The sequence below is a fragment of the Juglans microcarpa x Juglans regia genome, chromosome 7D (genome assembly GCF_004785595.1).
Source record: "Juglans microcarpa x Juglans regia isolate MS1-56 chromosome 7D, Jm3101_v1.0, whole genome shotgun sequence".
In the NCBI taxonomy this organism is placed as follows: Eukaryota; Viridiplantae; Streptophyta; class Magnoliopsida; order Fagales; family Juglandaceae; genus Juglans; species Juglans microcarpa x Juglans regia.
The window spans coordinates 6061611-6088721 of NC_054606.1; the positions used below are offsets into that span (position 1 = coordinate 6061611).

Here is a 27111-nt window from a genome sequence, read left to right on the forward strand (position 1 = left end):
CTAGTACCTCCTTTTGCCAACTTGCTAATCATCTAAAACTCCTTTTATCCAAGTAGAGACGGGAGATGCAACATAAACCTCATCATAAATGTTGCTTAGCATATAGATAAAGAGTACTTCAAATATGAGATAGACAGTGTCATGCAATATATATGTAATTCGCTTCTATAATGAATGTGTGCGTTGACGTCGTATTTCGTATATTTTTAGACCAGATTCTAGTAACTCGAGTCTTCAAAATTAGGTATGCAAAAACGAAGAAAATAGAAGTTGTGAGAGGGTGGTCTTGGAGTTGAGGAGTCTTCAATGCTAAAGTCAGTAGAGTATTTTGGAAGTTTGGAATATACGTCCTCACTACTGTTTTCTTTGTCAGTGTCTTTTAATGTGGCGTACTTCTACGACGACGTCATTAATGTGGCATGGTTTTCTGATTTGTCTTACTCTACTTGTGCTTTTGATGGTTTGTCGATATCATCTTGGTAAAGGATCGAGGGTCCCCTCGCTTTCCGCTCATTCATATGAATAGGTACTCAAGAGTTGGACGCTATTCGAAGGATCTTTAGAACAATGAATCTCATCCCCCTGCAGTCTACTCTCATATGGGGGTTGCGTCCATGAGAGTTTACTTGCAGGCCGGATCGAGGGGCTTATTTGCTCTAGACTAGATATTATTTTTTCATTCTCTTAGTTGTTCCTCCACAAAAAGGGGATAAACCCCTTTACAATGTGTATACAGAACCTTGTCTACGGTTTTGACATTCTTCCTTGCCATCATGTATTATATAAACTTGATCCAAAGTGAATCCCACCATATCTCAGATATAATAACATGAGAGAATACAGTAGAGGTGTAGGGAGTAGACACGATGCCACCCCACGTCTTCCTGTTATTTGTCTTCTTTTGCTTTCAGTTTTCTATCTCAAGTTTGTAGACTTCCCTAGACATTAGTTTTCTTTCAAGGGTACGGCTAGTGTGCCGCCCCAGCTGGCGTCCTACTATTACAAATTTAACTTTTTATTTTTTTAACATATTTAAATATTTTTAAAAAATAAAAAATATATTAATGTACTAATAATTTTTTTAATCAGTAATTAAAAAAATTAAAATATATAAACGATTAAAATGAAGTATAATAACATTCTTCTTCTTTTATTCTTTTTCTTTTAAAAAAAGAACAAATTACAGTATATCAATAAAGATCAATGATCGTTGCCATTAGCGTAGCTAGCCGATAGGGGTGCATGGGTACGTACCACATTCAGCCTTTTCTTCGAAAAATGAACATAGCTAAAAGGTATAAAAACGAGAGAGAGAGGACTCTGCACCATAGACCGGCTAGAAACCCGCCGCCGGGAGTGGGGGAGCCATCATCTAGGTCATCAAGTGCTTATCTAACTTTTTTTACAAATTTTTTTTTTAAAATTTTTTTTAATTGCCTTCCAACTTCTTTTTCAGTCTTCTTCTCTATTTTATTTTTTAGATTCTTTTTATTGACCGTTCCATGTTGACTTCTCTTGTTGTCAAAGTTCCTCTCATCTGACAGTCTTCATCATGGACGGTCAATAGGCCATTGAACAGGAAAACCAAACCCTTCGCGTGATGAGCCGAAGTGCTTTACGGTATGCCCGTGGCAAGAGAGATGAGAGGAAGGTCAAGCTTGCCCTAGATGAGGGTAGCAAGAAAGTTGATAAGTTTAGTCACCGTTGGAATGAGCTAAAGGAGAAGGCGAAGAAAGACACGAAGCGGAGGAAGGGGGGCTTGGAGCGACTTGTTACAGATCTTCGGAGTGACTTGTCCGAAGTGCAGGACGTCGCCTCCCTATTGGACAGCCAACTGAAGTTGGCCATGGGTGTTCGCAATGCCGCATGGGCACACAGGTCTGCTGAGAGCCTTATGTCGTTGCTGGACCACATTCTGGAGAGTCCGCAACCATTTCCGCGGGCCTTTGAGAAGTATTTGTTGAACCAAGACCTTTCCAAGGTTGCCGTTGATAGTGAAGCCTTCAAGTTTGGCTGCAAGCTAAGGATGGATGTGATCCCTGTCGCCATTACGGGTCCCGCTGTCCCGGCCATGTCCAAGCATGTCCTTCCCGAACACGACGACCCCAAGCCTGACGTCCCTGAGGTCGACGTTCTCGATGCCGAGGTCTCTGAGCATGATGCCGATGCTCGTACGCCCTAGCTCCTTCGTGTTGTTGTCGTTGTTTCAATTTGCTCTTCTTTCCTTTTTTTCTTTTTTTTTTTTTGTAAATGTATATACCTGTACACCGTTGCCATGCGGCTTGTGCGTAACTCTTGATCATTAATAAAACTTCCTTATACTTTGTTGTGCCACGCTGCTTATTTTTTGGGTATTCTTTTCCGATGTTTCCTTCTTCTTGTTCCCCCTTTTTTATGCATCAGTTTTGTATTTTCAAGAACTGATTTTGTACTGGTTACCCCTCTAAACCGGTACTTCCGATTTTATCGATACTGGTTTTGGTCTAGCTCGGTCCGATTTTCTGGTTTTAATATATTATATACTATATTATATAATATATATAATAGTATATTATAGTATATAATACTATAGTGATAATATATTGTAGTATATTATAATTTTATTATAGACTATAGTGATGTAAGATTTTAAATATTATATTAATTAGTAATTTATCATATAATACAAAACTATTTTATATATAATTATATATTATATATAAAAATTATATACAATATAAAAAATTAAAAATTATAATATATATATGAACCGGTCGAGTTTGGTCCGATCCGATTTTAGAAAAAGAAAAATCGAAACCAACCGGACTGATTTTGACCTATTTTAAGAAAAATAAAACCGGTACTAGACCGAACCAAACTCGGTACTGGACCAAACCCACCGGTTCGGTCCGGTCTGGTTTACCAGTTCACCCTTTTTTTTTTACACCCATAATGTCGGGTAGTCGAACGATTAGGCCCGCACTCCATCAGGGAGAGGTTGAGATTCCTCAAGTCAAACCCGCCCCTTTGATTCCCTGAGGATGTAACTTATTCGAACGGTCATGGGGTTGTTAGCTCTTTCGTTGCGATGGGAGTCGGGGTAAGTATTTGGATAGCCAGAAGGCTGGACCCGCTTTCCTCTGCGGGAGGCTTTGAGCGGCCTCTGGCGCACTTGCCCCTTTCACCTCGCGATGAGGTAGTATGTTCGGGTAGTTTGAGACTGAACTCGCTCCCGCTCGTTGACATTGTAGGGAAAGATAAGATTTGGGTCAGGTTGGTGCTGAATCCACTCTTTGTTCACATCGGAGGTCGGGGTAAGTTTTCGGACCGCCGGGGGTTAGACTCGCACTCCTTTGCAGGAGGGGTAGAGCAGCCTCTGGTGTGACTCACCCCTATAAATCCTGCGAGGAGGTAAGTTTTCGAATAGTTTTAAATTGGATCCACTCTCGCCTGTTGATGCTTACGAGGAATGTAAGTCTTTGTTTTTGGGCAACTGAACACTAACCCGCACTCCGTCGCAAGAGGGATAAAGCAGACTTAGGTATTACACTCATCCCTTTGGTACTCCGTGGGGGAGGTAAGTTTGGACAGCGACATAACTGGTCTACTCTTCGCAGCAATAGGAGTCGGGGTAAGTTGTTCGGGTAGCGCGCCGAAGGGGGGAGGACTCGCTCAACATCGTAGGAGGGGTAGAACAACCTTCGGCCTAGTTCTCCATTTTGGTCCCGCATGAGGTACGCTTTTCGGGCAGTTTGAAATTAGACTCGCTCTTGCCCATTGGCATCACAGGGAAGGTAGCCATTAATTTGACAATGATTTTGTCATTGTAGATTACGTTAATTGGAGATCGTCTTGTCGGTGTTTTGTCAACAACGCAAAAGTTCGAATTAGGTGTGGTGTATTGTCCTGAAAAATCACGTCTTTCACTAAACAACAAGAATTTATAGTATTCAAATAGCGAATTGCAAAATAAGGAGGGACGGTGCCTTCAGCCGGGGAGCTTTCGCCTATTCTGCCTTTGCTTCTGGAACCATTCACCCTCCCACTCCCACTTGAACCTAGCAGGGCTAGTTGTAGACTAAGACCTGTTAGGACTTAGGGCTCCTTAAGTGGTGCATGCTCTACTCTTTCTTGGAGGTGGAGGTGCCGTTCGGGGTGCCTTCACTATCTTTCTGCTTCAATTCTTGGACATAATATTCCCTTGCCAGGACCTATTCGTTTTGAATTTCTCTCACTCCATGAGAAGTCGAGAATTTTATCTTGAGGTGGTAGGTTAACGTAACCACCCGCAAATTATTGAGGGTTGGCCTTCCAATAATGGTGTTGTAAGATGACGGGATCCTCACCACCTGGAAGTCTACGATGATTGAGGCAATGTAGGGGGTGCTGCCTGCAAAGACTGACAGTGCGATGGTTCCCATATGATGAGCCATATCCTTGAAGAAGCCCTTCAACATGGGGGCTGGAGGTAGCCGAGCAGTGTCTATTCCCATTCTGGTGAACGCTTTCCAAAACAGGATGTCCGCAGAACTCCCGTTGTCAATGTGGATTCTTCGAGTGGTGAAGTTGGCGACCAAGATGGTCACCACTAGTGCATCATCGTGGGGGTACAAGACTCTCCCTCTTCGCCAGCCTCCCCAAGGGAGATGATCAAGGTTGGTTTGCCCCTTTGGTGCTTGGGGGGGTGGTACTCTGTTGAGTATACCTTATGGTACCGAGCCCGCCTAGCATGTGCCTTTCTGTTCGAGGAGGTAGTGCGTCTACCTATGAATCCTTCCGTTATGGTCCTTATTTCTCCGAGTGGTAGCTCTCCTTGCGGTGGCAAGTTGGGGCAGTCTTGCTGTGGCCCTCGTGCTAGTGGTCGTTGCTGAGGGCTTTCTTCCCTTTTGCATCCGTCGATCAGGTCTGTGCTCTTATCCCTCGACCTTCCCCTCCTTTCCCACTCCAGCCTTCGTGCGAGTGGGTAATGTTGCCTTGTCTATTTCGCATGTTCCCTCCTCCCTTGCTGGGAGAAGCAGTCATCAGTATTGTGCAAGGTGGACTTGTGGTAGGTGCAATAGCAGTAGAAAATGTGTCATTCATCGCCTTTGCTTGCGGCGGAGGGGTCGACCTCGTGGATAGTAAACGTCGATCAAAGTGAGGTCTCAGTCCCCTTGTCGGAGCTTCCTCCCTTCTCTTTTCGTGGGAGCTCTTTTTCGACTTCTCGTGGGCCTTAGCCTTGGCTAGGGTCTTTGCCTTCCTTGGCTCCGTTAAGGTCCATAGAGTATCTTTGGCATTAATGAAATTGTCGGGCATGTCGATAAACTCCAGCAACGTTATAGGAGTCATTCTCGCCAACTCAACCATGAACTGAGATCGTGGCCAAACCCTTCTTAGAAGCGCTACTAGGGTTATCTTTTTGTCCTGGTCATATGTGGTCATGTGCTCCGTGTTGAATCGAGACAAGTATGCCTTCAGACTTTTCTCCACTCATTGCTTAATGGTGAGGAGGTACACTGCTGGGCGTCGCCTTCTTCAACTTGACTTGAACTAGATCAAAAATAGTTGAATCGGACGTCAGAGACCCGAACCATACTTGTGATGGCCCCTTTAGGGTCAGAGGGAACGCCCTGCAGACCACCTCTTCTGGGAAGCCATGCAACGTTATGTGAGCGTTGAAGGTCTCTAGGTACTTAATGGGGTCCCTCCTCCTATCGTACATCTCCATGGTGGGGATCCTGAATTTTGGTGGTAAGGGCACAACCATCACTTCTTCTGGGTAGGATAGACTAGTGCTAGTGAGCAATTGGTCTACCAACGATGATGTGTCCACTTTCTTTACATTCTCTTCGTATTTTCCTTTGAGATTGCAGAGCTCATCTTGTATGTTCTTTCTCTCCTCCTCCACGTTTGCTCTACCTCCCGTGTTTCAGGACTCCATGTGTTCGCTATTACTGGGCTTCGCCTTTTCTTTTTGTTCTTGTTGAGGTTTCCTGAGCTCCTCATTCTCCTTGCGAAATTTTTGCACTTCGCCAGTTAACTTTGTTACCCAGTCCTCCACTTTTAGTCTTGCCTCCATGGCAACTTTCTCTGTGTCCCCCTCGAGTTGTCTGGAATGGGTTGTCACAGACATACGAAGTACACGCAAGATCTGCAAAGATCCCATAAACGGCCCCACTGTTAACGCCGTGTTTCGTATCCCTTTGGGTCAAGTTCCAGCAACTTAGATCTTCAAAGTTGGGTCTGTGGAAACAAAGAAGAAAGAAGCTGGGAAAAGGTGCCTTGGGGCGGGGGAGTCTCCAATGCTAAAGTGAGTAATCGGTAGATTATTTTGGAAGTTTGTAAATAATGAGAGAGTTTAGAGTCTTTTTGTACCTGAAAATTGCTATTTATACATGGAGTCTGGGGGGACAGATCGTGCCTGCCCCTGTGGGACCTATGTCTTCACTATTGTTCCCTTTGTTAGGGTCTTTTAATGCAGCGTGCCTATACGGCGGTGTCATTAGTGTGGCGTGTAACGTGTTGCTCGGGTAGTGGTGCTATTAATGCGGTGTGGTTCCCCGATTTGCCTTACTCTACTGGTGCTTTCGGTGGTTCATCGATGTTTCCTTATCAAAGGATCGATGGTCCTCATTGCTTTCTACTCATTCATATGGGTATGTACTCAAGGGTTGGACGTTGTTCGAGCGATCTCCAGGACGGTAAGTTCCATGTCCCCTACACTCTGCTCCCATATGGAGATTGCGTCCAGGAAAGTCTACCTGCGGGTCCGGCCGAGGGGCTTATTTACTCTAGGTTGTGCCTTCTTTTCTCATTCTTTTAGTTGCTCCTCATATGCCCACTAAAAAGGAAAAAAAAAAAACCCTTTGCCATATGTATACGAAACTTTTTTTTATTAGCACGCATGTTCAAGAATAAAATTTCAACTAATTTTGAATGTGCACATACTCTCAACAAAAATTTATCCATTTCATGACTTAAAAATTATTTAGGTTTAAGAGGATTTGAACCTAATATTTTTTAATAGATAATGATAATGGTATGTTAAGAATAGTATTTGTCTACGGTTTTGAGATTCTTCCTTACCATCATATATTATATAAACTTGAAGCAAAGTGAATCCCACCATATCTCAGATATGGTAATATGAGAGAGTACAATAGAGGTGTAGGGAGTAGACATGATGCCACCCCACGTCTTCCTGTTATTTGTCTTCTTTTGCTTTCAGTTTTCTATATTAAGTTTGTAGACTTTCCTAGACATTAGTTTTCTTTTATTCTTTTCAGAAAAAGAACAAATTAGAGTACATCAATAATAAAGATCAATGATCGTTGCCATTAGCACAGTTAGCCGATAGGGGTGCATGGGTGGGTACGTCCTACATTCAGCCATTTTCTTCGAAAAAGGAAGGAGAGAGAGAGGATTCTGCATCATAGACGTACCCTGAAACATAGACTATATATATATATATTATGGATAATATGGGAGTGAGAGCGACTGATTGGAAAGGATGTTGGAGGCACAGTAGGCATTAATGCAAGAGTAACGACACATGTTTGGCAACCACACATGAGTATGTTTGGCAACAAAAATGACCCATCACCCCCAATTTTATCATATTCTTGCTGCGTCAACGAACGTATATATTTTTATCCTATATATATATATATAAAAGTAATGTTAGTTACGGTTTTCTAATAAATAAATTTCATACAAATTATTTGTAAAAATATAAATTTGTTTTTATACTTTTTATGATGTAATTCACTTTTAAAAAAAAAAAAACTTACAACAAATTTGTCTATTAAAATTGGTACAAATCATTTCAATATATATATATATATATTTATATTCTAAGGAGCTAAGAGACTAGACCCGTGGTGGCAGCCAATTTTCAACGTTGATATCTTTGCGGGTTCAGTGTTCTTTCTTCTTTTCAATTCATTCGAGTGACAGGTACTTTGGTCCTTTCATGGCTAAGTTTGAGATAAGAATAATGATAGCATTATTATTTATTATTTTTTTTATATTTATTTTTTTTTAATTTTTAATTTTATTTAATAATTAAGAAAGTAAGCATTAATAAAGTTATATATTTTTTTAATTTTTTTTAATAATTAAGGATGTTAAAAAAATAGTTAAAAAATGATAAAAAATTAAAAAAATTTTGTAATATACTTGTATAATAGATAGATAGCAATATGGTAGTAAACTTATCTCATAGTTAGCTCTCCCGTAACATGACCATTGTCTGTGTAAGGGTCAAATCAAAATGCCCAAATTTAAGTTAAGAGATAAGATAGAATAAGTTGACTCAAATTCTTAAGATGAAATATATTTTAAGAGAAATTATACATATTTTTAAAAGAAAAAAATTCAGATTTTTTAAAAATAAAGTTTTATAAGGTAAGTTGGATCTTTATATATATATAAAAGGAAATTCCCACAAAATGAATGGACTTTTCACAAACTCTCTTTACAAAAGTTCCTTACTCCAAACTTCACTAAACATAACGACTCTAAAGGATCTCTATTAAATTTCTTAATTGTATTGAGTAATATGTGAGGTATGAGAGATTGTAAAATCATTTATTATAATGAATTTCGCTCCCAAACAATCTATAGACAAATGTATTATGTCGAACTATGTAAATCTCTGTATTTCTTTTTATTTATTTTTATTCTTTTATTTATTATTTATGAAAGTAAAAAATATCGTATCGAAACCCGAATGATTTCGTGGGCTATAAATAATTCTTTCATCTCTTCTGTCTATTGTATAAATTAAGGTATTAACAGTATGTGTGGTTAAACTTGGAGGCCACAGCTGATTAAATAGTTTTATAAATTAATTATTTGAATACAAGATTATTTAGATTTGGAAGCAGTATTGAAGATGAAAAATATATTAAAGATAGAGAGAGGCCGAAAGGGGTTGGGGGAAGGAAAAAGTGATTCGGAGGGAGAAAATCCATCAAATTGAGAGGGAAAATGGGGATGGAGATTTTTTATTTTTCTTTTTCCCAACTTATGTGGGAAAGCGAGACCCTACGTTTAGGTATGGTGTTAAATCGATTTGATACGAGAATATTGGAAAATCAAGAAATTGGTCCTTAAACGATCTCAGACAGACTATGGATGTGACTAGATTATCTAGTGGGTACTTGAATTTTTTGGGGCTTAACTAGAAGAAAAATTATAAATACACGTCATTTTTTATAATATATTATATAATTATATTTTAAAATAAAGGTAATTTAGTAAATTATTTTATAAAAATATAGTACTTTTTAAAAATACCTTTATTTTAAAATATGTATTATAAAATATATTGAATTGGTATCATCACTCATTTACTATTAAAATGGAATTGTTTTTTATTGGATTGGGGGATTTAGATCAGATATGTTTTGGGTTTTATCCATTGAATGCATGCCTGAGAGCCCCCACTCATTGTACCCAGTTGTTTGAGGCACTTTAAATTTGGTTGCCAAGTCTTTAAGGTCTTCATTAATACATGTCAGAGTTGTTACAAAGGCCTTTCATGGATAGGATTGGGTTTTTGTTTTTTGTTTTTTTTGGGTCAGAGGGGCAGTGAAAATGGAGACTGTAAGTGGGCTATGTGGAAGGCTAGGCTAAGCCTTTTTTCTTTTTCTTTTTTTTTTTATTTGCTTGATGTTAAAGCACTAGGCTGACAATGCTCTGGGTTGTTTTCAGTCTCAGTGGGTAACGCAATGCAATATGCCTTTCCCCATTGCTCACCATGCGTGACTTTCTAAGCCCATTGTATAGGCAAAGTTGCCCCACTCTCGTTCTACTTCTCGAAGTGGTTTTCGCTTTTCTACCTTGGTTTCTAATGTAATGCAAAGAGAAATACTTTTCCTATAAATTTTTTTATAAAAATATCTGATATTTTTAGATTATAAAATTATTTTTATTATAAAATAAATTTAACATATCATATCTAATTATATTAATTTATATGTTTATTTTTATAAATTTTTTTTATAATTATAATACTTCAAGTACTATCTTGACAAAGTTAGACTCAACATTTACTTCAAATTGCAATACTCTCTTAAAAAAAAACTTAGCTAATGTATCCTTTTAACAGTTGTCATTTTGCGACCATCCATTAGACCATATAGTTTATTTTGCCATAATTTATTGTAATATTTGGAGTGTTGGTTGATGCTCTCCTCTCCCTTGACGTGCTTCTATTTTTATCAGCAATTTTATTTTACTTGTATAGAAAAATTAAACTCAATATGTAGAACACGTCTTCCTTCTTTTCATTTACAAATTGTTTGGGACAAATCATAGATTATGTTTTTAAATATCATTGAGATTAGGGATTCGATTCCAAAGTATTAAATAAATAGAGTTGTCATTTGGTTAAAGAACCATCGAAAACCCTACTCTTACCGTTGGGGGCTATCATTGGTTTTTTTTTTTTTTTAAATTTAATGATTAAGTAAGTCTTTTTTTTTAATAATATTGTATTTTTTTAAAGAAAAATTTAAAAGTGTTAAAAAATTAATACATGTAAAAAAAGTAAAAAAAAAAAAAAAAAAAAAAGTAAAATCAACTAGCAGAGCCCAACGAGAGCTAGCGATGGCTGTACAGCCCACCCTTATTATAAACAAGTTCGGCCTTTAAAAAACAAAGGAAAGAGCTACTCTTTTCGTTGGTGGCTCTCATTGGAATTTATTTTATTTTATTTTTTAATTTTTTTTACTTAGTAATTAATGAAGTATTTTTTAATAATATTATATTTTTTTTATTTAAAAAATATTTAAAAATGTTAAAAAAATACATGTAAAAAAAAAAATGCTAATATAACTAACGCAATAATTAAATATGGGAGGAAGAGACTGAAGCAATTGACTTAAGACACCCTCAGAACCATTGACTTAAGGCAAACAATAATTAAATATGAGAGGAAGAGACTGGAACGGAGCTAAATGGTTCACAAGAAAAATCATAAGATGAATTCAAAGATAATAAATTGTATTAGATAAGTACGGCAGATATAAAGATATTTTATAAAAATCACATCATAGACGTGATTTTATAAAAATAATTTTATATATACAGATTATTTTTATAAATTTATTTTATAATAATGTTGTTTGAGAGCTGTAATTATGAGTCGTATTTTTTTTTAAGAAAAAATATATTTATAACAGTAATTAAAAATAAATAAAATATATGACTTACATGAAAAAAATTAATTTTTTAAAAATAAATTTCACTATTTTTTAAAACAATTATGCAAAATTTATACACTTTATAATTATATATAAAATTACACTTTTCCCAATCTGTATTTTCTTGCCTCTGCAATGACAATTAGGGTAAGAAATAAGAATCTTTTGTTTTTTAATATTGATTACGGAATCTGTCTCTGTAATCGGCTGCAAGCCTGTATTGGATATCACGGTGCAGTCGATATTTCCTTTCCTCTTATTTTTGTTCTCAATACCTTGATCCCAAGTGTTGCCACCCGTGAACGGCGTCGCTTTTTGTCTTTTGACTGGGACTACTCATCTCCAACTGTCAATTGCTTTGGCAGTTTTCTGATAACACAGACGAAAAAGAAAGAAATGACGAAATGTAAATAAAAAAAGAGGAAAATCGATGAAAAATATGGGATGGCAAGGAGGGTTTCGAGGAGTAAAAAAAAAGAAAAAAAAAAAACACCAGATATATAGAATACTAATTTAGTATTTATTTAAATACTTTATATTCGAATTTGATTTAATGTATTTATTTAAGAATAATGCTTGGACGACCGAGGGTCTCACCTATTTAATTTATTTTTACTTAATGGTTAAATAAATATTTCTTAATTAATTTGTAATTTTTTTAAATATTTAAAAGATTTAAAAAGATATTTGAAAATAAAAATTACTTGCTCGGTGGGCATCGTGAGGAGCATTGGCATTGGACTTGCCAAATACAAATATAAAATATAGATAATTTTTACCAAAATAACTCATAAAAAACATCTAGCTTAAGTTTTAGGTTGTGTTTGGATGTTAAAGTGAGTTGAGTTGAGATGATAAAATATTGTTAAAATATTATTTTTTAATATTATTATTATTTTGAGATTTGAGAAAGTTGAATTGTTTATTATATTTTATATTGAGATTTGAAAAAATTGTAATGATAAATTGAGATGAGTTATAGTTTCAAACGAAGCCTTAAGCTACAGTAATTCTAAAGTTTTCTCCAAATTTAGAGAGGTACTGTTCATCCATCAACCTATATTTTATTCTCAAATAATCAACAATAAAAATTAAGAATTATATATATGCTGTGTGTATATGTTATGTTTTGAATTTGTGAGGAATTATGTTTCCCTTTTGCACTGTAAAATACAATAAATATTAGGGAATAAAAAAATTATTAAAATATATAATATTATATTATTATTTTGACTTTAGAATGATTAGTCTAATATAAACTAGTTTCTTCAATAGCTTTGGCTTTAGCCAAAACCTTAACTTTTAGCCAAATTTTAAACTTGACTTTGGCTAGATCAATGCTTTTAGCTAGTCATCATTTCATGATTTGGTCTTACATGATAGGTTTGCAAGTTAAATATAATAAATAATTTCTAATAATCTAATACCATGTAATAAAATAATAGGATCATAATAAAAATTGAGAAATGAAAAACGTTACTATTAAACGTATATAACTCACCAGTCAATCCTATTACATATTAGCGTTCCCAAACAAACGTAATTTTAAGAATCTTTAAATTTATCATTTAAGAAAAGGAAAATGATACACACTAACTTTTTTTTACAATATTTTATATACTCATAATTTAAATGAGGATTATTTTTATAAAATAATTTATAAAAATAACACTATTACTCACATAATTTAAATAATAATATTTGATTTATAAGATTTATTTCTTAAAACTTATTTTTTAAATAAAATTATGTCATATAAATATTTTATTAAGTATATTTTACACATCGATATAAGAATATAATTTTTCTTTTATATAAATATATTCATTTTAAAACATGTAAAAGAATGTCCCGTGTATCGTTATTTGGAAATCTTTGCCCTCCAATTTTGCGTGTAGATATCAGTGCACTGATAAATTTTAAATACTTAATACATTTTATATGATTATTTCATATATCTATTTTTTTTTAAAATGTTTTATTTTCTAAAACAAATTCTTATACTTATCATCAGTTTGTCCTCCTGACGCTTCTAATTCCACGTCTTCCTTATTTATTTATCATTTATCATCAGTTTAAATTGCCATTGCGAAAGGATATTCCAATTTCCGACCGTAAAGATCAAGGAGAACGAAAGGAAAAAAAAGACGGATACCAAATACTTGGCTGAGGAGCCGTGTCTTTCTCGCGACTATTGGCCATGCTTTCTCTCTTTTGTTTTGCTCTCTTCAGAATAAGAGCAATGGAGATAAATGGCCACTAGTATATGCCCAAGATATGGTTTCGCTTTGCCTAACTCCTTTGCCACCTTCAACACCACCTATCCACCCTCGCAAACTCTTCGAATCTTCTTCTTCTTTGTCTTTGAATAGTTATCATTCTATCGCAGGAGGAGCTTTAAAGCCCATAGTCGTTAATGGAAACCCACCCACTTTTGTTTCCGCTCCTGGGCGCCGAATTGTTGCCGGTTTGTTTTCACCGCACGTCCTTGTTCTTCTTCTGCGTCTTTTTTCGGTATTTTTTGGCTTTTCAAAGTATGCTCAATTGCCCATGTTATCTTTGATGGTATATTTGGATTGTTTTTTGCCCTTGAATTGTAGAAGTTGGGTTGCAGGCATTCAGTTACTGATAGTAGAATATATTTTGGATGGTTAGTTCCTGTGTTTTACTTTTGTCATGGCTTTGGAAATGAATGGCACAGAAAGTCCAATTAAATTTAGCATTTTCTAGGCAATATTAAGCTGTCTACTGAAAGAACCTGAGTCCACCCGTTTGATTAAATTGCAAATTCTGTATGTGGAACTCCTTTTTTATTTACTAACCAAAAGATTTAGCTGCCATAAGTTGTTTCACCAAATATTTGTATTTTGTATTTAGATATCCTGTCTTCTTATTTGACATCCATGTATAGTTGGGGATCTTCATGGAGACCTTGACAAAACAAGATGTGCACTTGAGATTGCTGGCTTGTTGAGTTCTGATGGTCAAGACTTATGGACAGGTGGAGAGACGGTATGCCCTTTACTTGCACGAGAAGAACAGTTAGTGTTGAGTTTCGTGAGATAGTCTATTCTGATTAAGTTCTGCTGCTGCTCTAAAATTGCTATATGTGAATTTGCAATTGCAATTTTTTTCATGGCAGAGTAATGAAATAGTATACAATTAAGTAAAAGAGAAGAGATGCAATGCAGGAAATTGGGGGATCTATAAATTTATAGAGCCAAGGAGCAATTACTTGCCACGTTGAGAGGGTTGGTTTGTGAAATACACTTTGAAAAAATATACTATCTTCTTATTGGTCCATTCTGAGCATGAAAGGACTTGATGTGCAGTTCTCTAGATGAATTGCCTATGTAGGGAGCTTATTGTGTTATTCTTCTGCTGAAAGCAGGTAAGTTCCTACAGCTTTTATTGGTTCTTTCTTTGCTGACTCAGGTATTAGTTCAGCTTGGAGATATACTAGATCGAGGTGAAGATGAGATAGCTATTTTATCCTTGTTGAGATCATTGGATATACAGGCAAAAGCCAAAGGTGGAGCAGTTTTTCAGGTTTGTGCTGCTAAAAGTGAACAGCTCTGAACACTTGCAAAAATGCATGTGATGCTCAAGTCACTCTCTTGTAATGATTTTCTAATCATGTGTAAGGGAAGGATGATGTTTCTATTTGACATCTTAAGATAGCTATTAACTCCAAGAAAGTGTCACTAATTCATTTGGATTCCCTCTTTCAAATTTCTGAGTTGTTGTACTTCATTCTAGTTGACTTGAAAAAGTGTTTCTGAAACTTTTAGAATTACATTTCTAAATCTTCTCATCTCAATTTATATGCTGTTAACATTCTTCATCTGGTTTTAGGTCAATGGGAATCATGAGACCATGAATGTTGAAGGGGATTTCAGATATGTTGAATCGGGGGCATTTCATGAGTGTATTGATTTCCTGGAATACTTGGATGAATGCAGAAGTGACTGGGAAGAAGCTTTTGTTAGTTGGATTGGTGTGTCCGAAAGATGTAAAGAAGATAGGAAAATGTCCCAAAATTATTGGGGTCCATTGAACTTGGTCAAGGTACTAAAATTCTCTTTCCTATTAATTAACTTTTGGAACTTATAGTTTTTATCTTGTTTTCTTCTCAATAGTCAGGAACAACTGTTGATAAATGGTTTCTGTTATTCTTTTTACTATTACTTTGTTGATATTAGACTATGAGAAAACAGTTCCTGTTACTTATATATAAAAAAAAAAGAAAACAGTTGCTGTTGGCAGCCACATTGTCTGGCTCACTTCCTTTCATAAAATTGGAAGCTTATGAACATAGGTTGAAGTTTAGATGAGTAGACCTTACGTGGGGCAGCTTGAGGTGACTTTCTTCAAACCAATGATTTTTTGACGTGGACAGGCTTAGAATTTTATTTCCCAAATTTAGCTGAGTGACAAGTTAAACTTCATAATTGCTCATGTCCTCTCTTCATCTATACTGCTTACAATTAAATGGCAAAGCTTCTAGTGTCCAGGCATGAAATATAAGCTTCAAAATACCTCTTCTTTTTATCGTCAAATAACTGAATGTGTTGGCTATTATGTACTTATTTTAGTATCGTATTTCCTGATGAAAGGCTTGTAAAGGAAACAATATGGTGGAAAGAGCAATGAGTGTTTGTTTTCAATATGAAAACTTGTTGTCATGTTTAATTGCTTAAATAAGATATTAGCCATCCAGCATCTCTTAAAAATGACTAGTTTCTTTTTTCCTCATCAGTGATTTCCCAATATCATTGTAATAACATTATTCAAATATTAAGACAGAGGCAAAAGGGGGTGATTGCCAGATCTATGCTCCTGAGACCAGGTGGTCTATTGGCATGTGAGTTGGCGCAGCATGCTGTTATACTTAAGGTTAATGACTGGGTCTTCTGTCATGGTGGCCTTCTTCCTCATCATGGTAATATAATACTGCCATTTGGATGAAGTGATTTTATTGTAAGATCATTGCCTGTTCAACCCTAGAAAAGCAATCTTTTTTCTTATTCTTTGAAATGCCTGATAGGAGTGCTGATCATTCTGCAGTTGCGTATGGCATTGAAAGGATGAACAGGGAAGTATCTCATTGGATGAGAGGTGTCAGTGAGGGTGAAAATAGTCCTCAGGTTCCTTTCATTGCTACCAGGGGCTATGACAGTGTTGTATGGAACCGCCTATACTCATCAGATATTTCAGATTTGGAGGATTATCAGATTAAGCAGGCAAGTCTTTGTAAACGACACTGCATATTTTCCATTTCTTATTCAAGAAATCTGCTGATACTTGAATAACATAAATTGCTTTTCACCTGGAAAAGACACTAGCTCTAACAGCGAATTGAGGACGTGGGCAATCTAGGGTGTCTGTTTGTTGATTTGGCCATCTGTTATCATGAACCTGAGTTGCTTTCTATTTTTTTGAACTTTTGTTGAAAAGTGATGAAGGTGAACTACAAAGAACAACGTTAATTTTGTACTGTTGTGATATTCATATTCTGTGACTCGTGTTGGGCTTTTTGTGTGGAGCTTAGTTTTGTTTTGTGGCGGCCCGATTTGATGATGCAACCCGATAAGGATTCGTTGAAGTTTTTCGGTGGATTTTTGGGTTTTTTTTACCCGATTTTAGAGCCTAAACCGGTCCGACCCGACCCTAATTAGGGTTCAAAATCCTTTGCAGCTTTGTGGACATAGGCACATTGCTGAATCATGAAAATCTTGTGTGTCTTGTGTGATTGATTTTGTTTTTGCTTTACTTTTTTCTCTTATCGACGTTATCGTTCACAACATCTTGGTACTAAAAGTATATGCTTCTCAGATACATGCTATTCTTGGGGAGACATTGCATGCAGTTGGTGCAAAAGCAATGGTGGTGGGGCACACTCCTCAAACTGTTGGGGTGAATTGGTATGGAAATACACTTCATTATGGGTATATTACTACAAAGTTATTTTGATATCTTCAAAGTCTGACCATACTTTCCAAATTCTGCAGTAAATACGACTCTAGCATATGGCGCATTGATGTGGGAATGTCCAGCGGAGTTCTTAATTCGAGGCCAGAGGTAAACTTAAAATCACTGTCACCCGAGATTATTGTGTCAAAACATTAAAGATCTGACTCAATTGAGCCACTCTATGACACTTCTCTGGCATCACTCTGCGTTGAGCGCTTACCTCTTCCGTACATTACTGGTGTGTTCTACAACAATCTCACTGGCCACCCGAGGGGAATGGGTTTAAGTGTAACGCAATAAGGGCGTTTACTTTTAGTCTCTTGTCTTCAATTTTTTGGGTGATCATGGTTTAGGGCTAGAGTTTCTGGGGTTTGATATTTGTGGGAGGCATAGGTCTTTCACCAAGCATGAATCTTGATTTGAGCGAAGTGAATTCTTTTTGTCATTTGTGAGCTGATCTGATTGGATTTTATGATAAGTCCATCTCTAAAGCTGAATTCATTTCCATTTATTTCTTACAAGCTTCAGTTTCTGCTTGATATTACATTTATATTGTAAAAAGGAATTGGGAAATAACTGTTTGATATCTGTTTACCAGGTTCTAGAAATAAGAGATAATATGGCAAGAGTTGTGAGGAGCAGAAGGGACACATATAGTCAACTCCAAATTGCTGATTATACAAATAATCAATCAAAATGAAAGACGAGGTATGATGAAAAAACAAGTAGTTTTTTTTCCCCTTTTAAATCTTATGTTCTATTACAGTCTGAACTAGACATTGGTTTGTGCAAGGACACACTACTCGGTGCTGCACTTTTTGCACGTTGAGAACCTCTATTTTGTTTCTTCGTTTTGAGAGCTAGGATGCCCATGCCATAATGCTTTCTCTAATACATGTGATTTTTGTGTATTTTCCAGTACCTTTTTGTTGTTGATAAGTTTCTCTTTTAGCAATTGATGTATGAGATTCATTTGATAAGAGTTTTGGATGCCCATTTCAACAGATAAAATATAGAGATTAGTACTGGTTTCTAATTAAAGACCTTAAAAATGTCAGACACTACCAACTTGAGTATAAAATTCAAGGCATCTCGAAATTTTTGATGTTTTAAGGATGGTAGACAATTGAATATCGACACTGTACCGTCTTTGACGGCAAATTAGCAAGATTCTAGGTGTATGAACAATCAAATGTAAATTTTACTAATTTTTGTTGTATGTGTTTGCAGTAAATGCTGTCGATACTCTTGACTCCGATACAGTTATGATATACCTTGTATTCTATCAATAAGTCGAATGGTGGCAAAGGAGCAGAGTAGGTGGTGATGATTTAGAGGGCACAAGAAGAGGCAAAGCAAGCATATTCGATGCTGAAAAGTGAAATTATTCTTTGGCCTGCCTTTGATGTAAATGGAATTGCTTACACTGGATGTAAAATTCATTCATGCCATCATCAATGAAAGTTGTAATTAGATTTCTGAGTATAAATGAGATCAAGAGAAGATATAATTCTAACAACTTTTGTTCATATGTTGTGCGAACTCTTTGATACAATATGTTGTTTCTTTAACAATATCTAATGGGCAAATTTATCAAACGAGTTTTCTAGGGCAATTTTCTAGCGAATGCAAGACGTTCTGCTTTGTGTATACTCAAGCCTTAAGTTTCTAAATAAATTTTATAAACACATATGATATGTTAGATATATTTTATATAAAATATTGCATCAATTCATGTTAAATTTGACATATTTATAGGCAATAGAGTGGAAGGGCTTTAATACCACTATAAGGGCTTGGTGGGTGCTACCATAGACTTAGGTCATGGTGGCCCAACAAATCACTCCACTCGAGGCTCAAACCCCTCTGGACTGATAGGGTTTATGCTAGTTAATTAAGGACATGAACGCCCACCCGCTTATCCTAGAAGGGCTTTAATATTACTAAAAGGACTCGCAAAGTGCTAGTGCTACCATAGACCTAGGTTATGGTGGTCTAACAAATCATTCCACTCAAGACTCAAATCCATTTGGGCTGATAGGGCTTATGCTAATTAATTAAGAACATGAATGCCCGCTCACTTATCCTGGAACAGTTGAGATGTTCACTCATTCAAAATGAGTAAATAGCCCTAATGTTCCAAGGTTCAAATTTCAGATAATGGACAAAACAGTTAGTCCAGATGATCCTAAGAACTTAAAAGCTTTATTTAAAAAATCCAAGTACGTTAATGAGATCTCTGAATGATTTGACTTTAAAAATACTCTTATCATTACTGCCTTAGGCATCGGAGACACCCCATCAACCCTCCAAACCATCTTACTCTTTAGTTGCTGGAGATCGAAAGTACATTGCAGTGAAACACGTCCTTGACAAAGAGAAATATTATCGTTCTAATCGTATTTCTTAGTGCAACGTAATCTAAATAAAATGATTGTTTATTTAAAAAGTTGAAATAAAGAATAAATATAGATAGAAGCTACTATTGGAAGCATCCATTTTGCACACATGATGTGACATCATCTAGACCACACACCTCCTCAAGTGAGTGTTGGAAATAATAAACCAGAAGCAGTCATGCAGTGAGTGCAAAGTGTGCACTGCTACAATGACTTTTCTCTAACATTACTCTGAAATAAAATTGTGGATCGAAAGTAAAATTGATAGAAAAGATTAAAATAAAAAAGCAGTTGTACGGAAAGTATGTACCTAGACAACAATTTTTTTGTCTACTCCTACCAACGTTAATCCGTCAGTGGTAGAAGCCCCCGACAGTTGGCCGGTTTCCTTGGTTTTCATGCCCATCTCCAACGTCCACCTTCGTAAACTCCGCTAACCTAAACACCCCCTGCGCATTATATCGTCAACCCTTCACACACGCTGACGCAGTCTTTATATATGCACTCTCTTCGACTTCACCATCATCCTCTCATCTTGCGCACACCCTCTTCTTCTTCCTCGTCCTCTTCACGCCTCGCTGCTCTTTCGCTCTCCACCATGGCTACTTCTTCTTCCTCCCTAACTCTCCCTTCCATTTCTCTCCAGAAGCTTCCTTCTTTCAATGCCTCCCATTCATTCAAGAGCTCCAATTCCTCTTTTTGGTTCAGGAATGTGACTCTTCGGAGTGCTAGAGATCGAAATCTTGACCGATCTAGGGTTTTAATGAGTGCTTCGGTTGGATACCAGGCCATTGTCGACGATGCCTTGTTCTCGGATTATAAGCCCAGCTCTGCTTTCCTGTTTCCTGGTCAGGTAGTTTGACGTTTTGTTTTGCTCTTGTTTTATATCGGCACGGATGTACATTTATTTACGAAATTATATAAAACCGCTATCAATTATTTAAAAAAAATATCAAATCAGTGAGTAATTGGGACGAAAAGTTCTGGTTTTGGGATTAATTTGATAACCAATTGCCAATCAGAATTGTTGAGGTAAAGAGTTCATTCGTGTAGTTTAAGGCGGTGAGTATACATTGGACACTCCGCTGAATTGAATAGTTAATCCTTTTTCTTTGATTAGTAAAGTGAATAAGTAATCCTTCTATTTGTAGCTTCATAAAGTACTATACACTATCCTTCCATTACTGTTGAATTATTACGATAATATTATCTCATAACTATATGTTTGTGCAGAATGAAATGGTTTAATTTTGTAAATTCTTGAAATTGACCATATGCTTTGATCAGAAAAAGAATGCCCTTGTAGTTCCTAATTTCAATGATAATGCGGTTTCAACGAGACTGAATAAAGATTGTATAAAAGGAAGTAACTATTGGAAATACGGCGGAAAAAGAAATGGTGTTATGAAATCATACGAGGTTTGGAGGAGAGGACGATAAGAACAGTCGAAAGGGCTTCTTCTATGCTGAGGGAGAGAGATGCCTGGGAGCCCACCAATAAACCATCCATATGCATGTTGAAATACCACTTCATCCTCTTAGCTTAAGACTCTAGGTTGGTTTTGGCCCAATTGTGTATATTATTTGAATGGTTGGCCCATTGGCCGTGTATTGTGGACAATTGTGAGGGAGTTGAAGCCTCGACTATTATGGAAATCAAGTTAACCATTAATCCACTTGTTTTCAATTGCTAGAGCAGTCTTTGTGCTGCCATTTCAGCTCAGTTTTGTAGCAATTCATCCTAGTTGCAATCAAGTATGAAAGTGACTGTTTACTTTCTGGTTTGGCCTAGAGTGAAATACCAAAACGTACACAAGACAAGTTTCTGAATTACACAGTTCAGGGTGAAGACCAAGGAAGTTTAGAGAGAAATGAGTTTATACCGCATTGTAGAGCATAATATATTAATTTCATTGAGGAATTTATCTTTGTTTAAATTGATTTTTGTTATTTAATGGGCATAAAACTCATATTTTCTTCGGAAAATACATCATCTGACATTGTGCTTCTTGTTTCTGTGTTTTATTGTTTTTAATCTCAGGGTGCCCAAGCAGTTGGTATGGGAAAGGAAGCACAGAATGTGCCTGCTGCTGCAGACTTGTACAAGAAAGCAAATGATCTATTAGGGTAGAATTAATTAACTAACTTTGTACTATTTTCTGTGATTTCGAGCTTTTTGTTTTAAGCCTGGGAAACTGTATTTCAGTCCATATTCTGATCATTTTCTCATGATTAATAAAAATGGTACATGTGCGACATGACGTTTCTCTTGCAAGCAGGTTTGACCTTCTGGATATTTGCGTCAATGGACCAAAAGAGAAGCTAGATTCAACTGTTATTAGCCAGGTATTCCACCTGAACACTTTTACTGGTTTCTTTCACAACGTTTTATAGAGAACGACAAGCTGCTCTGTATTATTTATATAACCGCATAGACTCCATTTCACAACTGAAAAACATTATTTTAGTCCTTTTTTGAACTTCTAAGATCTCTACTCTTTTGTCCCTTCTCTGCTTTAGTATTTGCTTATTATTTCTGATGGAACTTCACTTTTTATAATGCTACATTGAATTGCTAATGCTATCGAATTTCGACCATCTTATCCATTTTTATTATGGAAGAAGATTTCCAATTGACAGTTATTAGTCAGCATCTGATACTGTACTTCTGCAGCCAGCTATCTATGTCACGAGTCTAGCTGCTGTAGAGTTACTTCGTGCCCGTGATGGAGGTCAGCAGATAATTGATTCTGTTGATGTCACATGTGGTCTTAGCCTGGGAGAATATACAGCTCTGGCATTTGCTGGGGCTTTTAGGTGAGTCCTCCAACTCAACAAAATTACTTGCACGTGTCACTTTTTCCATGTGAAAGCAACATTGTGCTACATGAACACAAAGAAATAAAATAGATAGACACACCCTTCTATTAATGTATGTTTAGCATATCATTGACTCGATAGAATAGGAGATTATCACATCCATAGACTCCTGACTTACCTGCCTTTCTAATTCATATGTCTGAAATTCTTTACTTCCCTTTCATTCTTGTATTGACATATCCTTCTTCTGGATTTGTTTTAATCTGTAAGCTTTGAGGATGGACTCAAGCTGGTCAAATTAAGGGGAGAAGCTATGCAGGTACCCATCCCATAATTGGTAACAATTGTTGTAGTCTTATCTCCAGATATATATTGTACTTTCTTCTAGCTCTTTTTTTTTTTGGACTGGCTCTAGGAAGCTGCGAATGCTGCTAAAAGTGCCATGGTCAGTGTAATAGGACTGGATTCAGAAAAGGTTCAGCAGTTGTGTGATGCGGCCAATCAAGAAGTTGACGAAGCTAATAAAGTTCAGATTGCAAATTACCTATGTCCTGTAAGATTCTTTTAAATCTGCCTTTTATTTTGATCAGCCGAGCTGGGTAATTTGCTTCTCCACTAGTGTGATGTACATTTGATTATTTTCATTGGATGCATTTTACTATGGTAGGGAAATTATGCTGTATCTGGAGGTGTGAAAGGAGTGGAAGCAGTAGAAGCCAAAGCAAAATCATTCAAGGCTCGAATGACGGTATTTCTCTCTTTAAATTTGAGCGCTGTCTAGTGCCATCTTTCCACCAGCAATAAAGCTGCCTCTTACCTCTTTTCTCAGGTGCGCCTAGCTGTTGCTGGTGCTTTCCACACCTGTTTTATGGAACCAGCTGTCTCAAGATTGGAAGCTGCATTAGCAGCTACTGAGATCAGAACTCCAAAAATACCTGTTATCTCCAATGTTGATGCACAGCCACATGCGGATCCTGACACAATTAAGAAGATACTGGCACGTCAGGTATGCTTATCATAACTTGCACTTCTCAAGCTTCAGCTGGAAATATAAATGCATCATAAATGCAAAATTACAGGTGACTTCACCTGTTCAATGGGAAACAACAGTGAAGACTCTCCTGACCAAGGGGTTGAAGAAGAGTTATGAATTGGGACCTGGAAAGGTATAATATTCAGACTTCAAGCCTTGGTATATCTACGAAAATCAGGAACACAAACTCGTTAAAGTCAATTCTTAATGAGCTCTCTCTCATCTGTTCCTTGTAAATTTTTGTATCAGGTTATTGCCGGCATTTTGAAAAGAATGGACAGGAGTGCTGACATTGAGAATATCGGTGCTTGAGAAGGTCATTGGAAGTTGCTCCTTCAGCAGCATCTTGCGGTGGTCCTATTCGTAGCATTTTGGAGTTCGAGAAGATGCTCCTTATTTAAGAATTAGCCAGATAATACATTAGGTTGGATTTTTTTGGGTAGTATAGACCGGTATGAGATTTTTCTTTGGCTCCATACCGTAGCAGTTTGAGAGTTCACTTTCATCGATGTTCATGACTGATAAATAAAAAAAAAAAAAACAATCCAGTTCTGTATTGTAAGGTATCTCTATTTATTATGGTGGTGCATTTGAGGGTTTGTGGAGGCGATAGGCCCATATAGTTTGGTGCGTTTGGATACAAACACTCTCAATCCATCTTATTTCTTTTCATAATTACAATTTTTTCAAATTCCCATACAAAATATAATAAACAATTCAATTTTTTCTAATAATATTTTATTCAAATCATCTAAAATCATCTCATTTTATCTTATTTCACTATCCAAATGAACACAGATAGAAGGGAATCATCAGTTTGATTTTTATCTTAAGGATCTAACATTACACGACGAAAATTAGAGAACACATTATGCCATCCAACAATGAACAGAAGCACTTTAAGTTGCTGTTGCTGCACAGCAAAGTATCTTTGTGTTGGCAATTCAATTGCAATCTCACAAAAAGAACCAAGAACAACAATACAAGGAGAAGGAAAAGGAAAATGGTGTCCCACGGAGCCACCCACAAACTCAACAGCAGAAAATGTGATCTCTATTTAGGAAGTTTAAAATACAAGATCAAGATGAAGATAGCGATGACAAGAACTGCAATATTAATGGAGCCAAATTATCCACTTGTTCCTGCTCATTCTCCTTGACAGGGCGGTCAAAACTCCAATGCAGCGTGTTATGAGCATGCAACAGAGACTTTCACTTTGAGGAACTGAAACACCAAGCTCCTCTGTTTCCAGCACGGTTCTTCTACTTTCCTTAATTCTGTCGCCAGATTTGCCTAATCTCTCCATTGACATCATTAATCTTGTTCTCTGATCAGCAGATGTCTTGAGTTCATCAGCCATACCAAATCGCAACAACTCATCTTGGGGCCCTGGCAGCTGGATTTAATATAGGTATATATGGACCGAATCGGACTGATTACACCTCATGAAGTGTTTGGTTAAAAAAAATTCTCTCCAAATTGATTAGGTTGCGGGTTTCTTGCTTCATGATCCGTTTTTTGAATCAAAAGATTTCACTTCATTGATTCCAGACTTCTATCTCAGAAACTTTGTGTTTCTCCTTTGCTTTTGTTTAAGCAGATAAATTTATATCACGTTCTTCCCAGAGAAAATCTACAAGCAAAAAGATTTTAGCAGAAAATGTGCACGAACCTCTCACAACTGCCGAACCCTTTCTACAATGGCCTCATGCAGGGCAAAGATAACACTTCTACGCGTAACACTAACATATGATGCATACACAGTGTTACAATGAGCTTGTTCCTAAATCAAGAACACCAGCGGCCGTACAATCATGCACTGTTATCACATTTGCTTATCAATTCAGACCGATTCACCCAAAAACTAAATATTGCTCAAGTTGATTGAAAACAATGAATTACGATTCAACGTACTTTCAAATCTTTGACAAAAATCAGAGGCAGAAAAGGGGGAAAAAAGAAGCAACTCCAATCCGATACAAAGAAGATTTTCTCCCGAGTCTCAGTTCTGAATTGTACTTGGGTTGTGATGGGGTGGTTGTCTGAGTCTCCGAAGGCGATCGATCCATTGTGCCTCGGGGACGCGGCCCACCCAATCAGGAGCCACTCCACCGAACGAAACCCCACGCATGGCCTCCATCACTCGCGTCGCATTCTCCGGCGTTAGCGGAGCGTTCCTTCGACTCTCGTCTTCTCTGAAAGCCCTCACAACTGCCGAATCCGAACCCGAACCCAACCTCATCCTCTCTTCCTCCTCGTCTTCGCTGTTCTTCTCCTCCTCCTCCTCCTCCTCAAGGTCGTCGTTTATTTCAAGAGACGCTATCCCGTTCTCTGCTTCCACGGATTGCGTGTGGTACCCGCCGTTAGTGAGGCGTTGGTGTAAACCAGAGGCGTGATCGTCATCTGAGCTGACTTCGTCGTCGTCAACGGCGGAGATAGGCTGATAGTATTCCGGCGCCTCGTCAGGATTCGTGTCGGAATCGCTTCCGTGAGCGCCGTCTGCGAATGCGATGCACATTGGTAGTACAAATTGTTGGGAGATAGCAACAAAGCAATGTGATTGAGATACAATTGGGTGCAAAGAATAGTGCTTAGGTCAGGTAATTGAAGAGAGACTCGACGTAATTACTTTCCATAATAGCGAGAGTAATCGGTTTACATACCTTCAACAACATCAGTAGAAGAGTTAGAAATAGCGTTCATATTTTGAGATCCAGATTTCAGATGGATAGAGAGGAACGATGAGATGGGATAAAGAGAGAAAAGTAGGGTTTGAATTGTGTTGAATAGAGACGAACGATTGATTTAGATAGATTACGGAGTAAAAAAACTTAGTGGAAAATAACAAAAAGGAAAATCGGAATGCACCAGCCGGGAATCGAACCCGGGTCTGTACCGTGGCAGGGTACTATTCTACCACTAGACCACTGGTGCTTATTGTTCTTGATTTGCCTATATATTATTATTTAACTAAGAGTGTGAGGGAATTTTTTTTTTTATTTTAATATATTATTTATGATAAGAGTAATGCTATAGTCCTAGCATGTGCAAGTTTCAAATACTAATTTTAAGAAAAATGTGAGGTCTCGGATTTATTCATTTTTTTTAAAAGAAATGCTCAAAACTTATAAACTTTAAGACTGCAAATATCATTTCTCTTATCATAAATGAGCTGCTATTTAGGCATTTAAACCAATCTATTTTGCAACTCAATAAGAAAGGTAAATCTTGTACTTCACATGGCATTTCAGAAATCCAGTATCCCATGATCATCATGATTATAGCACCGATAACAACCGGTTAGCAGTGTGGAACTAGTTAATGAGCTGTTTGATAATGTTTTTCAAAAAGAATACGAGACTTACCCACCCTAAAACTACCCACAAAGTTGTTTCGCCTATAGCAAGATACAGAGATGCGGCTGATGCTGGTATGCGTGTGTTCCCTAAAACAATTAGCATCGTTTTAACCAGAAAAATTACATAATTGGATGCCAAGTGAAGGATGATGCCCCGGAAACAACTACACCATTTACTTTTTACAAATAGCTTTAATATGTTGGAAAATTCATGTAACCATGGAAGTTCCTTTTTACGACGCTCTCAAAATTGTGATAAGTTAGATGTGCAATAGATACTTAAATGGGAAAATATAGGTTGTGATTAGCCTTAAAAAGACTCGTCCACTTACAATTTGCTCAATTTATTTTGAGAAAAAA

General features: G+C 36.8%; 3 protein-coding genes and 1 non-coding gene across 4 annotated transcripts; 2 read left to right on the forward strand and 2 right to left on the reverse strand.

The window, feature by feature from the left end:
- The first annotated feature begins 13278 nt into the window (after positions 1 to 13278).
- On the forward strand, positions 13279 to 18670 carry LOC121238943 (shewanella-like protein phosphatase 1). Its single transcript, XM_041136047.1, has 10 exons — positions 13279 to 13635; positions 14080 to 14180; positions 14604 to 14717; positions 15024 to 15236; positions 15975 to 16110; positions 16236 to 16411; positions 17004 to 17092; positions 17180 to 17249; positions 17740 to 17849; positions 18372 to 18670. Exons 1-9 carry the CDS (start codon positions 13446 to 13448, stop codon positions 17839 to 17841), a joined length of 1191 nt encoding a protein of 396 aa, XP_040991981.1. The 5' UTR covers positions 13279 to 13445; the 3' UTR covers positions 17842 to 17849; positions 18372 to 18670.
- A 1195-nt stretch (positions 18671 to 19865) lies between these two features.
- Positions 19866 to 23915, forward strand: LOC121238940 (malonyl CoA-acyl carrier protein transacylase-like). Its single transcript, XM_041136044.1, has 10 exons — positions 19866 to 20393; positions 21582 to 21667; positions 21820 to 21886; positions 22215 to 22357; positions 22631 to 22679; positions 22776 to 22913; positions 23028 to 23108; positions 23190 to 23366; positions 23440 to 23526; positions 23643 to 23915. Exons 1-10 carry the CDS (start codon positions 20040 to 20042, stop codon positions 23703 to 23705), a joined length of 1245 nt encoding a protein of 414 aa, XP_040991978.1. The 5' UTR covers positions 19866 to 20039; the 3' UTR covers positions 23706 to 23915.
- A 514-nt stretch (positions 23916 to 24429) lies between these two features.
- Positions 24430 to 26217, reverse strand: LOC121238983. The gene is made up of 3 exons (XM_041136095.1): positions 26057 to 26217; positions 25137 to 25892; positions 24430 to 25065 (listed from the first exon to the last, which is right to left on the reverse strand). The coding sequence occupies exons 1-2, from the start codon at positions 26094 to 26096 to the stop codon at positions 25396 to 25398; spliced, it is 537 nt and encodes a 178-aa protein (XP_040992029.1). The 5' UTR covers positions 26097 to 26217; the 3' UTR covers positions 24430 to 25065; positions 25137 to 25395.
- A 39-nt stretch (positions 26218 to 26256) lies between these two features.
- TRNAG-GCC lies at positions 26257 to 26327 on the reverse strand. Its single transcript has one exon. It is a non-coding gene; the product is annotated as a tRNA-Gly (tRNA).
- Between the last annotated feature and the right edge of the window lie 784 nt (positions 26328 to 27111).

Coding starts and splice junctions, on each gene's coding strand:
- LOC121238983 (XM_041136095.1), bottom strand. CDS start 26,096: ATGAACGCTATTTCTAACTCTTCTACTGATGTTGTTGAAG. Junction 25,893..26,056: donor TTCTACTGATGTTGTTGAAG/GTATGTAAACCG, acceptor TCGCATTCGCAG/ACGGCGCTCACGGAAGCGAT.
- LOC121238943 (XM_041136047.1), top strand. CDS start 13,446: ATGGTTTCGCTTTGCCTAACTCCTTTGCCACCTTCAACACCACCTATC. Junction 16,111..16,235: donor TGGCCTTCTTCCTCATCATG/GTAATATAATAC, acceptor ATCATTCTGCAG/TTGCGTATGGCATTGAAAGG. Junction 17,093..17,179: donor CAAACTGTTGGGGTGAATTG/GTATGGAAATAC, acceptor CAAATTCTGCAG/TAAATACGACTCTAGCATAT.
- LOC121238940 (XM_041136044.1), top strand. CDS start 20,040: ATGCACTCTCTTCGACTTCACCATCATCCTCTCATCTTGCGCACACCC. Junction 21,668..21,819: donor AAAGCAAATGATCTATTAGG/GTAGAATTAATT, acceptor TCTTGCAAGCAG/GTTTGACCTTCTGGATATTT. Junction 22,914..23,027: donor TTGCAAATTACCTATGTCCT/GTAAGATTCTTT, acceptor TTACTATGGTAG/GGAAATTATGCTGTATCTGG.